Here is a 16336-nt window from a genome sequence, read left to right as displayed (position 1 = left end):
AAAGCTCTCTCTATCTATCTCTCCTTCTCTGTCTGTAACTCTGTCTTTCAAATAAATAAATAAATCTTTAAAAAAATTAGAATAGATATTTTCTATTTTTTTGGGTCAACTTGAGAAGGAAATTTTTTTTTATGTAGGTCTTTAGCTTCTTTATTTAATGGCTTTTAAAGATGTACTGGACAAAATAGTAGTTACTTCTGCATAACTGAAATGCTACATTGTAATTAACTAAAGTAATGTTTTATACCCTGCTTATAAATATAGAGCTGTGTAAAAATGCTACAGATGATTTTCTTGGCTTTTGGTTTTAAATTATAAACTTAATCAGAGCTTCATCATCTTTCCAAATTCCTGTTTGATTCTGCTTCATGAATTAGGGTTTTATGTGTGCACAGATTTATGTGTGTCTTTGAAGAACTTACTTTCTATGCTGGTTTTCTGTCTTCCCAAACAGGAAATTATATATATATATATATATTATATATGTATATATATAATATATATACTCACACACACTATATATGTATATATATTTACATTAACACAATAAATATTTATTGAGTGTATTCTGCTGTCTGCTGGACATTTGTTTCTTTTGTTTTTCAAAGAGCCGTCTACATAGTACTGCATTATTTGCTAAAGAATGTGCCAGTTTCTCTGGTAGAGTATTTAAATAAAATATCTTTATTTAATGAATGTTTTCCCTACAGTAAATTCACTAATTCATTAACCTGTCAGAGAGGTGGTTCACATCTTGAATGTTTTTATTGTCAAATTTTAATGTTATCAATCTTAATTATAAAATGTCTGATGGAATTACCTTATTTTTATTGTATTTCTAAGAAGACTGAGTGTATTTTCATATTTATTAGTCAGTCATAATTCACCATCAATGAAATGTGCTCAAGTGTTTTCTCAATTTGTTTTCTAGTGTATTGTTTGTCTTTTTTTATTGATATTTCTAAAGGCTTTCTTCATACATTTGGGGGATTAATTATTTCTGTAAGCATGTCTCAATTTATGACTTCTTTTTTCATTTTTTAAAAAAATTATTTATTTATTTGAAAGTCAGAGTTAGAGAGAGGAGACAGGGACCTTCTATCCGCTGGTTCACTCCCTAGATGGCCCCTGCGCCAGAAGCTTCTTCCCACATGGGTGGCAGGGTCCTAAGCATTTGGACCATCTTCTGCTTTCCCCAGGCCATTTGTCCCCGATGTAGAATGGTTCTATTTGTTATTTTTGCTTTAAGATGCTAGGAAAGCGGTAAGTGTTCACTAGATACTATACTTTGAACGTTGGTTTGTCTTGAGCTGGTGATATGTACTAAGACCTTAGTGTTGTCAGACAGAAGCAGTGAGCTGCAGGCAGTTAGCAGTCATGCAGCTAAACAGCTGGTTCCTCACAGTGTCCTGTGTCTCTGAGCTATGATGTTTGGTAGCATTTTTGCAGTTTTTAACTTCATGTGTGTTCAGTTTATGTTGGATTTATCAGGATGTCATTCTATTATAAATTCAGGAACAGCTATATATTGGAATTTTTTTGTTTGTTTTGTTTTTGGTGTTTTCTAGCTGGTTCCATTAGTTTATTTTCCTTTTTGTAGTTTAATTATGTCTTTGTAAATTGCCTGATCTTGATTTTTTTTTCCTGCAGTTGTGTCTTGGCTTTTCTTGCCCCTTTACTTATTGATATTATTTTATAAAGAACTTAAGTTTTCCCAAAATCTTGTGGGATTTTGGTTTGAATAACATTTAGCCAATCAACTGAAGGTGAATTGACATTTTTTTTTACAATATTGAGACTATCAGAAAATGTGGTTTTATGATTTATTTCAATCTTTAGTATCTTTAGTATCTTTCAGTAAAGCTTAATTGTTCCATAGAAGGTGTTTGCGTATTTTCTTAGATATACTCTTTAGCAATTATATTTTGTTCTATTATTATAAATGATATTTTGTAAAGTCTTCTCTGCTAAATGGGTTTGCTCTTACAAAAATAGTTGATGTTTTAAAAAGATCATTCACCTTTTCATATTTATTTTCATTGTATTTGAAAGGCAGAAAGAAGGGTCGGTGCAGTAGGTTAATCCTCTGCCTGTGATGCTGGTGTGCTATATGGCTGCCAGTTGGAGTCCCAGCTGCTCCTATTCCAATCCAGCTCTCTGCTATGGCCTGGGCAAAAGTGGAGGATGGCCCAAGTGTTTGGCCCCTGCATCCGCATGGGAGACTGGGAAGAAGCACCTGGCTCCTGGCTTCAGATGGGCGCAGCTCCAGCTATTGTGGCCATTAGGGAAATGAACCAACGGGAGGAAGACCTTTCTCTCTGTCTCTCCCTCTCACTGCCTGTAAGTCTACCTCTCAAATAAATAAATAAGATATTTTTTTTTTTTAAAGAAAGGCAGAGAGGGAGAGGAAGAAAACAGAGCTCTTTCATCAGGTGGTTCACTCCTCAAATGACTACAACAGTTGGGGCTTTGCCAGGATAAAGCCAGGAGTCCACAAATCCATCCATATATCTCATATGAGTGGCAGGACCCATGTGCATGAAGCATCATCTGCTGCCTCCCAGGGTGCATGTGAGCAGGAAGCTGGTTTGGAAACGGAGGAGGCAGAACATGAAACAGCACTCCAGGATGGGCTGTGGGCATCTTAGTTATTATGCTGAACACCTACCAACAGTTGATTTTATATATTGATTTTGCACCTGGAAAGTTTGGTAAACTCTTATTAGTTCAAATAATAATTTATTTGTGTGTCCTAGGCCACCTCCTTCCTCTTCTTTTTCTTTTTATTTATTTATTTATTTAAAAGAGTTAGAGAGAGAGAGAGAGAGAGAGATATCTTCCATCTGGTGGTTTACTTCCCAAAAGGCCACAATGGCCAGGGCTGAACCAGGTAAAAGCCAGGAGCCAGGAGCTTCTTCTGGATCTCGCTTGTTGGTGGCAGGGGCCCAGGCACTTGGGGCAACTTCTGCTGCTTTCTCAGGTGCATTACTAGGGAGCTGGATCAGAAGTGACCAGCTGGTACTCAAACTGGTGCTGGTATGGATGCTGGGGTTGCAAGCAGCAGCTTGCTATAGATTATCTTTGACAAGGTATTTATTTGTTTATTTAAAAAATGCTAAATTTGGGCCCGCGCTGCGCTCACTAGGCTAATCCTCCTCCTTGTGGCGCTGGTACACCGGGTTCTAGTCCCGGTCAGGGTGCCGGATTCTGTCCCGGTTGCCTCTCTTCCAGGCCAGCTCTCTGCTGTGGCCAGGGAGTGCAGTGGAGGATGGCCCAAGTGCTTGGGCCCTGCACCCCATGGGAGACCAGGAGAAGCACCTGGCTCCTGGCTTTGGATCAGCGCAATACGCTGGCCGCAGCGCGCCGACCGCGGTGGCCATTGGAGGGTGAACCAACGGCAAAGGAAGACCTTTCTGTCTGTCTCTCTCTCTCACTGTCCACTCTGCCTGTCAAAAAAAAAAAAAATTGCTAAATTTATTTGAGAGACACAGACAAAGAAAAGGAGAGAGAGAAAGATAAAGAAGCATACTCCTGTGCACTGATTCACTTTCCAAAGGCTTATAGTGGTTAGGGGTGAAGCCAGGAGCCAGAGATACAGTCTCTCATGTGTACGGTAGGAGCCCAAGTACTTGAGTGATCACTGCTGCCTCTCAAGGTGTTTATTGGTGGGAAGTTGGAGTCAAGAGCTGGAACTGGAAATGAAATCCAGGTACTCTGACATGGGACATAGGCATCTTTTTAAGGATTTACTTGAGAGGCAGGTTTACACAGAGAAAAGGAGAGACCGATAAGAGAGGTCTTCCATCAATTGGTTCACTCCCCAAATGGCCACAATGACCAGAGCTGTGCTGATCCTAAGCTAGGAGCCAGGAGCTTTTTTCAGTCTCCCACGTGGGTACAGGGGGGCCTAAGCATTTGGGCCATCTTCCAAGGCCATTAGCAGAGAGCTGGATTGGAGGAGGAGCAGCCAGGACAGGAACCTGTGCCCATTTATGCGATGCTGGCACTGCAGGTAGATGCTTAGCCTACTATGCTACAGCACTGGTCCCATGGAGCCTGGGCATCTTAATTACTAGTCTACACTCTTGCTCTATTGGCAAGGTGTTTTGGAAAAAAAAAATCATAAATGGTTGTCGAATTTTCTGAATAACCCTTTCATCTTTTGAGAGAATCAAATTGTTTTCTATTTTAATCTACTAATGTTATAAACTTCCCATGTTTTCATTTTAAAATTTTATTATGTTTTTGTTAGTTTTAATATTCAGTTATTTAAGAGGTTTGAAACATCAGTCCTTGGGTCGTAGTCACTGTGATTATTTAAAAGGGTTTATCAGTTGATCCTGATGGTAACCTCCAGGAAGGAACCACAGTCCTTGGTTGAAGTCATAATGTTCTTGTATGTTGCGGGTTAGCCATGTACATGTAGTAAATTGTGAGTTTATGGTCTGAAGAAATTAGACTTCCCTAGTAATGATTTTAAATTATCTTGTGTGGATGAAATAGTGGGGCCACCAATGAATGTGGCAAATTTATCATGTGTATTAGTTCAATAAATATTGGAAGGCTGCTATGTGTTAGATACTGTGTTAGTTACCAGGAATACAAAATTGAAGACATCATCCTTGTACCCAGGCAGTTCAAGGACGGGTGTGGAGACATACTAATAAAGTATTACGTAAGGGCTCTGGTGGGTGGATACAGGATGTTTAGGAGCTGGTAAGATGGAGTTTGTTCCTTTTTTTTCTTTTTCTGTTCCTTAATTCCTTCGTAGTGATTGTTTTGTTTTGATGCTGTAGTAGATACGGGGATAGAATGGTGAACGAGGCAGTCATGGTCTCTGTTTTCAGAATCCACATCCTTGGAACAGATGGGTGCTGGATCGAAAAAGGAGACAGGCATCCAGAATACTGCTGGAGTGGCAGGAGCTGAGTTTCCTGGGGGAGATGATTCCTGGACTGTGTGTTTTGAGTAAGAGGTTGGGAGAATGATTTCACAGTTTGTGAAGACTCAGGATGGGTGACAGTGTGGTGCTTTCCATGTAAAACAAGTTGTTTGGTGTCCTTGGAGGCAGAGTATTTTGGGGGAATAGATGAACCTGGAAAGACAGATGGAGAGGGGGCCTCAAAGTGATCTTGTATGCTTGTTGCTGCTATGGAGGAATGTTGAACTACTCATGTACCGAATACGGGGGTGTGTGAGGAAACTGATAGTCGGCACATGTCTGCAGTGGGCAAAGGAATGTGCAGAAGCAGAGATGCCCAAGAGGACTTACCACGTCCTACACTTGATCTTGGCCAAAAGGCCGAGAAGCAGTGACCTACCGTGTTCTGACAGCATGATCCATTCGAGATCCTGGGAGTATGAAAGGTCAGGGGAAGAGTAGTGAAAGACTGGGTGAGAGGATCAGGAAGGTGCGTTTATCCATGCAAAGGAGTTTGTGTTTTATATTTTATATTTCATTTATTGAAGGGCTACTAAAATGTTACACATTTAAAAATTAAACTAAATATTAAGACTAATAGAAAGTGTTTTCATATAGCAGTTTAATTCTATGTTTTATCAAATAATAATTGAAACTCCAAAATTCTTAAGTTTTAATTTTATCTTAAAATTTTCAGATAGAAAATCCTCGGTACCTGAGACAGACGCCTATCCCTGTTTCTCTGGTAGGTGAGAATTCCATTGGACTTTTTCTAGTAGCAGGTATCTTTCAATAAAATAATCATTATTTACAGAAAATACTTCAGGTCCATGTTATGAAGCATAATAATTTTTTTTTTGACAGGCAGAGTGGACAGTGAGAGAGAGAGACAGAGAGAAAGGTCTTCCTTTGCTGTTGGTTCACCCTCCAATGGCCGCCACAGCCAGCGCGCTGTGGCCGGCGCACCGCGCTGATCTGATGGCAGGAGCCAGGTACTTCTCCTGGTCTCCCATGGGGTGCAGGGCCCAAGCACTTGGGCCATCCTCCACTGCACTCCCTGGCCACAGCAGAGAGCTGGCCTGGAAGAGGGGCAACTGGGACAGAATCCAGTGCCCCGACCGGGACTAGAACCCGGTGTACCAGCGCCACAAGGAGGAGGATTAGCCTAGTGAGCCGCAGCGCCGGTGAAGCATAATAATTTTTAAAAATGCCATCTTTGAAGTGAATAAGTCACTCTGCCCCTACCCACCCTGCAATATGAGGATTGTTTTTGTGGGTTTCAGGCATTTTAGAAGTTCATTTTTGGGAGGGGGCAGCATGGTGGCACAGCAGGTTGAGCTGCTGTAATGCCAGCATCCCATATGGGTTCTGGTTCATGTCCCAGCTGCTCCACTTCCAATCTGGCTCCCATATGGGCACCGGTTTCTGTCCTGGATGCTCCACTTCCAGCCCAGCTCCCGCTGGTGCTCCTGGGAAAGCAGGGGAAGATGGCTCAAGTACTTGGCCCCTGCACCATGTGGGAGACCAGGAAGGAGTTCCCGGCTCCTGGCTTAGGCCTGGCTCAGTCCTGGCAATTGGCAGTCATTTTGGGTAGTGAACCAGCAGGTGGAAGACCTCTCTCTCCTCTCTCTCTCTCCCTCTCCCTCCTTTCTTCCCTCCCTCCTTTTTTCTGTAACTCTGCTTTTCAAGTAAATAAATGAATCATTAAAAAAAGTTCATTTTTGGACTAAGGATAAACTAGGCCTAAAAATGTATTAAATAGCTCTTATTCATTCACCAGATGACCCCCAAATTCAGCCTGAGAAAATCCAGCAGTCTTCATGAAGATCCTTTTCTCTCTCGAATGCACGAGAAAGAGGTGAGATTGGGATATTTCTAATGTGCCTGATTGTTAAGACAGCTTGCATATTTCTGATGTACCTAATTGTTAAGATAGCTTTCATATTTCATGTGTTAATTTTTAGGTCCTAGGTAGCATAGTGATGCATGGTTAGAAGAGGTTGTCTTTGGTATAAATGTGAAGTTATTATTCAAGGTAGGCATGGTTTGTCCATGTTTTCATCCAGCTGCTATCTTGTGTGCCTCAGCTCCCTCCTACTAGACAGACTGTGCATAGGGGCTCTATCCTGTCAAATCCCGATTCATCAGCAGTTTAGGAGAAATGCAAGTTTTTAGAAATAGTACCTTTGGAGTCACAGAATCCTTGAACCCTCCTTTTATCTCAGTTTACTTGTAATGTAACTGATCTCACTATTCTTTCTGTTTATTATCAGTAGTATTTCTCCTGATTAACTTAATGTGCTAAATTAAGCCCTGGTACAACTGATAGATGACATACTATCTTCTTTGGTCATTTTTTTGGGAAGGATTGAGAACATTTGAGATTTACTCTTAGCAATATTGAAATGTACAGTATTAAATTAGTAGCTTTATTCAACACATTATACAATAGATCTGAAACAAATGAACTGATTCCCCCTTCTGAGGCTTTGTGCCTTGTGATGATCATCTTTCACCCCATCCATGTTCCAAATAGCGAACTTCTTTTCCTTTTATTAAGACAAAATAGTATTCCGTTGTGTGTAGGTACCACATTGTCTTTGTCAGTGCATCTGTTGATAGACAAACATGTTGATTCCATAAACTGGGCTCCAATGACCATGGAAGTGCAGACATCTATTCAGTATGTTGACTTCAGATCTTTTGAGTATGTACCTAGAAGTGGGGTTGTTGGTCATATGGTAATTCTCTTTTTAGCTATTTGGGAGCCTTAGTCCAGTTTTCCCTCAAGGCTGTATTGGTTTATCTTCCCATAAATGATGGACAAGGGTTCTCTTTCTTCTATGTACTTGCCAATGTTTCTTTTTTTTTTTTTTAGACACCTGTTTTATTTTTTTAAAGATATATTTATTTACTTGAGAGGCATAGTTACAGACAGAGAGGGAGACGGAAAGAGAGGTCCTTCCTCCACTGTCACTCCCCAGATGCCCGAAACGGCCAGAGCTGCGCCGATGCTAAACCAGAGCCAGGAGCTTCTTCCAGTCTCCCACGTGGGTGCAGGGGCCAAGCACTTGGTCCATCTTATACTGTTTTCCAAGGTCATTAGCAGGGAGCTGGATTGGAAGTGGAGCAGCTGGGACTCAAACTGGCTCCCATGTGGGATTCTGGTGCCACAGGCAGATGCTTAACCAGCTACACCACAGCACCAGCCCCTTGCCAGTGTTCCTTATCTTCGTTTTATGATAGCCATTCTGACAGGTGTGAGGTGATATCTCATTGTAGTTTTAATTTATGTCTCTCTTATGATTAGTATTTTTAGGCAATTTTTGTGTGCATGTTAGTCATTTGTATGTCTTCTTTTGAGGAATATTTAGTTAGATCTTTTACCTATTTGTTAATCTGATTATTTGATTTCTTCCTTTCGAATTGTTCAAGTTCCATATCTGTGGATACCAATACCTTGTCAGATACATGGTTTCTGAATATTTTCTTCTGTTCCATGTGATATTTACTTTCTGTTAATGTTTCCTTGGCTATGCAGAAGCTTTTTAGTTTGACGTAAGCCCATTTGTGTATTTGGCTTTTGTTGTATGCAATTTGTGGTTAAATCTATGAATTCTGGCCCAGATCAATGTCATAGTGATTTTCCCTATGTTCTTTTCCGGCAGTTTTAGCTCATACACTTCAGTTGATTTTTGTGTATGGTACAAAATAATGGTCTAATTTCATTCTTTTCCTATGAATATTCAGTTTCCCTAGCACCATTTATTAAAAAGATTGTCCTTTCTTCATTGTGTGTTATTGGTACCTCTGCCAGAAATCAATTGACCATAAATGTGTACATTTATTTCTGAGCTGTTTGTTCTATTCTGTTGGTGCATGGACCTGTTTTTATGCTACTGTGATTCTGTTTTAATTATTGTAACTTTGTAATATATTTTAAAGTCAAATAGTGTGTGTGCTATCTCCAGTTTTGCTCTTCTTGGTCAAGACTGATTTAGCTATTCAGGGTCTTTTGTGGTTCCATATGAATTTTAAATTTTTTTTTCCTGTATTTCTATAAAAATTTTCTTTGGAATTTTGGTAAGGGTTGCATTGAACCTGCCCATTGCTTTGGGTAGCATAGACTTTTTTTTTTTTTTTTTTTTCTGATGGCAGGAGCCAGGTACTTATCCTGGTCTCCCATGGGGTGCAGGGCCCAAGCACTTGGGCCATCCTCCACTGCACTCCCTGGCCACAGCAGAGAGCTGGCCTGGAAGAGGGGCAACTGGGACAGAATCCGGCGCCCCTACCAGGACTAGAACCTGGTGTGCTGGCACCGCAAGGCGGAGGATTAGCCTAGTGAGCCACGGTGCCGGCCCAGACTTTTTTTTTTTTTTAAGAGATTTATTTATTTCTTTGAAAGTCAGGGGGAGGGAGAAAAGGAGAGAGAGAGAGAGAGAGAGAGAGATCCATCTTCCACCTGCGGGTTTATTCCCCAAATGGCCACAGTGGCCAAGATCATGCCAGGTCACAGCCAGGATACTGGAACTGCAACTGGGCATCCCACATGGATGGCAGGGGCCCAAGTACTTGGGCCATCTTTGGGTCATCTTTCTGTGCCTTTTCTGAGTGGTATTGGCAGGGAGCTAGATTGGCAGTGGGTTTTGAATAGGTGCTTCAGTATGGGATGCCAGCATTGCAGGCAGCGGCTAACCTGCCACACTACAATGTGGGCCCAAGCATGGACATTGTAGCAATATTAATTCTTTCAATCCATGCATATAAGATATCTTTCCATTTATTTGTATTTTCTCCATTTTATTTCATGAATGTTTTATAGTTTTCAAGTTTTTTTAATCTCCTTTGAGAAATGTACTACTGAATATTTTATTCTTTTTTATAGATATTGTAAATGGGATTGTTGTCTTGATTTCTGTTTTGATTTTCATTGTTGGTATATAGGAAAGCTGATGATTTTTCTATCTTGTTGATTTTGTATCCAGCAACTTTTCTAAATTTTTTGTTCTAATAGAGTTTTGAAGGAGCTTTATGGATTTTGTAAATAAGATCATGCCACCTGCAAGTAGGGACAATTTAACTTCTTTTCCAATTTGAATCCTTTTTCTTTCTCTTGCCTAGTTGTTTAGGCTAAGATTGCCAGTAATGTTGAAGAGAAGTGATAAGAGTAGATATTTTTTTAATAAAGATTTATTTATTTAAAAGAGTCATACAGAGGGAGGAGAGGTAGAGAGAGAGAGAGAGAGAGAGAGAGAGATCGTCCGTCCGCTGGTTCATTCTCCAATTGGCCGCAACGGCCAGAGCTGTGCCAGTCTGAAGGCAGGAGCCAGGAGCTTCTTCCAGGTCTCCAGTGTGGATGCAGGGGCCCACGGACCTGGGCCATCTTCTACTGCTTTCCCAGGCCATAGCAGAGAGCTAGATCAGAAGTGGAGCAGCCAGGACTAGAACTGGTGCCCAAATGGGATGCCAGCACTTCAGGCCAGGGCATTAACCCTCTGTGCCACAGCGCCAGCCCCGTGAGTGGATATACTTCTTCCTGATTTTAGAGATCATTCAACTTTTCACCATTGAGTATGATGTTGAACTTTTAAAAATACTTTTTTTTCATCTTTTGAGATGATTATATAGTTTTTACCTATCCTTCTTTTAATGACATTTATCATATTTTTAGATATGCAATAGTATGCATTTTTTTTCATGTAGTACGCTTCTCTGGTTTTGGTGTCAAGGTAATTCTGGCTTCATAAAATAAATTTGGAAATATTCCTTCTTTGATTTTGTGGAAACTTAGGCTGGATTTTCATTAATTCTTCTTGGAATATCTGCTAGCATTCAGCAGAGATGTTATCAGATCCTGAACTTTTGTTGAGAAGGTTTTTTTTTTTTTTTATTGTTTTGGTTTTTAATGATTCAATCTCCTAGTTGTTGGTTTGTTCAGATTTTCTCTCGATTCAGTCTTGATAGGTTACAGGCATTTAGTAATTTTTTGACTTCCTCTAGGCTATCCAATTATGTTGCTGTATAATTATTCACACAAGTCTGTTACTATTCTTTATATTTCTGTGGTAGTAGTTTCAAGGTCTGTTATTTCATTTCTGATTTTATTTATTTGAGTCTTCTTTCCTTTTTTCTCATCTACCTAAAGCTTCATCAATTTTTTTATAAACATTTATTTTATTTATTTGAAAGGCAGAGTGATACACACACACACACACACACACACACACACACACAGGCCCATTTGCTGGTTCACTCCCTACATGGCTGCAACAACCAAGGCTGGGCCTGACCAAAGTCAGGAGCCTGGAGCTTCATCACCATCTCCCACCTGGGTTCAGAGGTCGAATCACTTGGTCCATCTTCCAGTGCTTTTCCCAGGCCATTAGCAGGGGGCTGAGTCAGAAATGGAACAGCCAGGACTTGAACTGGCACTCATATGGGGTGTTGTTTTCTAGATTTCATTGAATTGTTTCCTTATTTTCTTGAAATTCACTGAGCTTCCTTAAAATAATTACTTGGGATTCTTTGTCAGGCAATTCATATATGTCTATTTTTTGGCAGTCAGCTACTAGGAAATATTGTGTTCTTTTTCTGGGATAAAATTTTTTTTAAATGTTTCTTATTGTCTTCCATTGATATCTGTGCATTTGAAGATTTAGAAACTTCTTACAGCCTTTGCGGACTGGCTTCATCTGAGAAAGACGTTCACCACACAGTGCATCCAGAAATTCTGAGCAGGTTGACTGTCGTGGTCCTTTGGCAGGATTGCTGCTGCAGTCCTTGGACAGGCTGCTCTGGTGCTTGGGTCAGCAGATGGCTGAGCCTGACACCTTTTTCTATAAATTTGGTTCTGGAACCTGGGGCCATCGAAGTGGACTTGTTGCTTGAGAATGGGCCATTCAAGCTTGGGTCCATGGTGCCAGCATGAAGCCTGGGTCCACAGAGGGTCACCTGGTACGTGGGTAGGGTTTGAGCCTGACTCTGTGGGGCCCAGGCAGATACTGGAATGAGCCTGGGGCCTTGGTCATTGGGGACCAATCTGGGGACCAGGCTACACAGGGACGGGCATGGGTCTTGGTTCACTGGTGAGGTCTGGGCCCTGGGTCTGCTGCAGTGTGGGGCCACAAGGGCTGTCCTGCATTATGGAGCCACTTATGCCTATGTGGTTTGACCTGGCTCTGAGTCCTGAGTGGGCCTAGAACATATTATCTGTAGGGGCTAGCCTGGAGGCTGAGTCTAAGGGGTGCTGATTGTGTGGTGCTTGAGTGGGCCCGATGTCTGGAGATATTGGTACAATCCTGGTGCTGGAGACAGTTCATAGCCTGGGGGTGACTGGGCCAGGCATGGCAATGAAGTGGGTCTAGACACTGAGTCTGCTGGGCACGTGGGTACCCAGGGCTGCAGGATCTGGCCTAGTGCTGGGATGAGTCTAAAAGTTTGGTCCATGTTGCTGGCCTGGAGTTTGGGGCTATAGATAGACTGGATTGGAACCAAGGTGTGTGGGGGCTGCCATGATATGTGTCTGAAGCTTACAAAGCACAACACTGGGACCAGCCTGGGTCCTGGGGCCTCTGAGGACAGTGTGGCAGTGGGCTGGGCCAGGGGACCAAGACCACTGGGCATGCCTGGAACTTGGGGCTATGGAACTGGGGATGCTGGTATTAGGATCTGAGGCAAAGTCTGCTGCTTACTTTCCTCACCTTTCCCCAAGCAGAGAGTGTCTCCATGCTGTCCTGCCCAGGGCTAGGGTTCAAGTGGCTTGTATGATGTAATCTCTCTTTCCTAGCCTCGTTAAAGTCTTGTTTCTGTGCTACATGCAGGTGCTGTAACCTCTCACCTGGTTTCCTTAGCTGTTGAGAAGGTATTGTCATGTGTGGGATAGGTGTTCAAATTCATTTTTCTGCTGAGGAGATGAGCTCGGGAAAGTCATATTCTACCATCTGGCTAACACCAGTCTCGGGGTTTCTTTCTTGTGTAATCCTGATTTTTAAAAACCTTTGAAATAAAAACAATTTATATTTTTAAGAGTCTGTTTGGAAGATAGTACTTCTTATATTGAGACACACTTTCTTTTGAGCTCTTGTTTTGAATTTCATTTTTAAAAATTGTCATTGTTTTAAGCATCGTTTTGAGTCATTTTCAACCATTTTTCCTTTTAATTTTATTTTATATTAATTCTTGCTATTGAGGCTGGTTACCATAGAATAATTAAAATAATTGAAAAGATGTGGTGGCTTTAAAACTGTTTTATGGTCTTTCATGAAGTAATGATGATGACAAATTGGGTCAAGAGTAAGCATACCAGTGCTACCCACATATGCTTTGAAAGAAACATTTAAAGCTATCATGTATTGCATCAGAGATTCTTTTTAAAGTGTGTGTAGCTTTATTTTGTTTCCCACACACTTATGTTTTTGTTTTTCTTTTTGGCATACTGTAAAGACATTTGTGACATCATCGATAAGTTTGCTTATAAACATCAGTTTATTCCATATATTAAAATATATTGGGGCTAGCGCTGTGGTGTAGCAGGTAAAGCTGCCGCCTGCATTGCCAGTATCCCATGTGGGTGCCAATTCGAGTCCTGGCTGCTCCACTTCCGAACCAGCTCTCTGCAATGGCCTGGGAAAGCAGTAGAAGATGGCCCAAGTCCTTGGGGGCCCTGCACCTATGTGGGAGACCTGAAAGAAGCTCCAGGCTCCTGGCTTCAGATTGGCCCAGCTCCAACCATTTGGGGAGTGATCCAGCAGATGGAAGATTTCTCTCTCTCTTTCTGCCTTTGCCTCTGTAACTCTGCCTTTCAAGTAAATAAATAAATCTCAAAAAAAATATATTATACATTTTCTAATATAACCCTCTGTGTAACTACATGGTCATTTCTATGCTTATTTTGAAGAAGTTTTTAATCATAATTTTTCTCCATCATAAAATATTTAAAAATATGACCATTTTTACCCAATGTGAGAACTAGCTTAGTTTTTTCTGCCTTTCAAAGTAGAAATTTTGATCATAAAATAATTTATGTGCGTTTTAATTGAAATTTTGGAAATTCTCAGAGAGATAAAGGAGAAATAAAATCATCCTCAAAATCAACATCTAGAAATAAAAAAAAACTCCAGTAAAATATATGGCCTTTTATTATTTTCTTTGTATCCTATAAACACATATTTTCCCTAGAAAAGTAAAATGATATTATGTATGTTTTATATATCTGGAGTACCTTGATGCTGATAAATATTATTTCTCAGTGCCTGTTTTTAGTGATTATATTGTATTTCATACTATGGAATTATCTCCAGTTAATTTTACTTATCCCTATTGTTGAATATTGTTTGTTTATAATTTTCACTCATATAAATAATTCTCAAAAATACCCTTTTATTTATATCTTTGTATGAATTTAGAATTGTTTTGGAGGGATGATGGATTACATCTCATGTTAAAATGGGTTTTTATAAGCTTTATATGCTGAACAATTTACTTGGAAGCCTATTGAAAACTGAATGGTAAGAGGCAAGAAGTAAGGGGCTGGCATTGTGGCATAGTGGGTAAAAGACACCTCCTGTGATGCTGACATCCCATATGGGCACCAGTTTGTGTTCTGGCTGTTCCACATCTGATTCAGCTCCCTACAAATGGCCTGGGAAGGTTGCAGAAGAAAGCCTAAGTCTTTGGGTTCCTGCCACCCAAGTGTGAGACCCAGATGCAGCTCCTTGCTCCTGGCTGTTGTGGCTATTTGGGGGTAAACCAGTAGATGGATCTCTCTCTCTCTCTCTGTTTCTCTCTCTCTCTGTTTCTTTCTTTCTCCCTCTCTCTTTCTCTCTCCCTCCCTCCCCCTTCCCTCTTTCTCCCCCATACCTCCCTCTCTCTGTAACTCTTTCAAAAAATAAAAAGTCTCTAGAAATAAAGGCAAAAGTAAACGATTTATTTTGTGAAAATAAAAAGTCAAGGTAATCGGGATCCAGCTGGAGGCAAAAGAAAGTACTTTAGATTGCTTGCTTTTATAAATACAGCAATAGTTCTTTTGTCTTCAGTGTGAGACAAGCATTTTCTGTAAAAGTTTTTTAGTTCTGTGATAATTTTTAAAATAATTTTTATTTTAAATAGAAAATAACAGCCTTATTGCTAATTATTTTCCCGTTTTTCAGAAATATTTCTCTTAGATTTTCCCCCTAAAATTAAATACACAGTTAGATTATACATTGTATAGGTATCCTTTAGAAGGATAATCATATCTACTTCTGAAAATTGCTTTTGTTACATATTTATGTTCAGGCGTAAGGAGAAATGCTTTCTCTTTTGAAGCCTGGTGCATCCTTGCATGTCCATGCAAAGCAACTCTGATGTGTCCTGTGCATGTTCTCTGAAAATGCTTTCATTGTTGCTGGGTAATGGTTTCATTTATTTTTTAAAAAATTTTAAATTTATTTTTATAGCAATATATAGTTTATTTTTTACAGTGTATATTTTTAAAATTTATTTTTTAAGGAATACAAATTTCATAAGTACAACTTTAGGAATGGAGTGATTCTTCCCACCATACCCACCCTCCACCCACATTCCCACCCCTCCTCCTCCCTTTCCCCTTCCCAGTCCCATTCTCCATTAAGAGTCATTTTCAGTTAACTTTGTACTGTTAAAACAGTAAGTTGCATTCCTCCAAGGATGTCAACTTAATTTTGCAGTGAAATATTATCTTCATTTTCTCAACTTCTAATTTTCATTCTTTACAGGTAATCTTTGTTAATAATTACATGTATATTTTCTGTAAGATTTTCTAGCTACAGTTGATTTTCTTACAAATGAGATTGTTGACCACATTCTATATATTGTTACATTGCTTTCTGGGTAAAATATATTGTCTGATGATTGCTCCTGATCAGAGATACAGCTCCATTATTCTACACATTCACACATTTTTTTTTTTGCTGTATATCACATTTTATTAATATAGCTTGCTGTTGATGGGTAAAGATTATTTATAGTATTTTGCTAACAGAAATAGTGTTTTCAGAACAGCTCTGTTCAGGGCGGGCACTGTGGCGCAGCAGGTTAAGCTGCTGCTGCTTAGGACACCTGCACCCCATCCCTGTCTCTTGGGCATTTGGGGAGTAGATGGAAGATCTGCTCTTTGCCTTTCAAGTAAATGAAGATACATAAGTAAGCATTAAAAAAAAAAAAAAAACCCTCTGTGCTTGTCTTTGTGTTACTTGTTTTCTCCTACAGATGAATTCTATGAAATGAGTTGCTCAGCCTCAGGGTTGCATGCTTAAATTTTTGACATTAAAAATATCCTTAAAGTTATGTCTCTTAGGGATACTTGTATAGGAAGGAATGGGTGTGGGATTGCTTTTTAGGGTAAATAAAAATGTTCTAAAGTAAGATTTTGCTGATGTGTGTGTAACTCATGTATGA

At 40.1% G+C, this 16336-nt stretch overlaps 1 protein-coding gene across 28 annotated transcripts in view; it reads left to right on the top strand.

The window, feature by feature from the left end:
* The window catches only part of CEP112 (centrosomal protein 112), a 521685-nt gene that overhangs the window by 74810 nt on the left and 430539 nt on the right, over positions 1-16336 (top strand). For 25 of the 28 annotated variants that reach the window (XM_051825862.2, XM_070060425.1, XM_070060419.1 and 22 more), the window contains 2 exons: positions 5619-5666; positions 6702-6779. The exons of the other annotated variants lie outside the window; for them this stretch is intronic. In XM_051825862.2, coding sequence (XP_051681822.2) covers positions 5619-5666; positions 6702-6779 — 126 coding nt within the window. The remainder of the gene's footprint in view (positions 1-5618; positions 5667-6701; positions 6780-16336) is intronic. 28 annotated transcript variants of the gene reach the window in all.

The sequence above is a fragment of the Oryctolagus cuniculus genome, chromosome 17 (genome assembly GCF_964237555.1).
Source record: "Oryctolagus cuniculus chromosome 17, mOryCun1.1, whole genome shotgun sequence".
Lineage (NCBI taxonomy): Eukaryota > Metazoa > Chordata > Mammalia > Lagomorpha > Leporidae > Oryctolagus > Oryctolagus cuniculus.
Note: the sequence above shows the minus strand (reverse complement) of the source record. Positions and strands in the feature narration are given on the sequence as shown.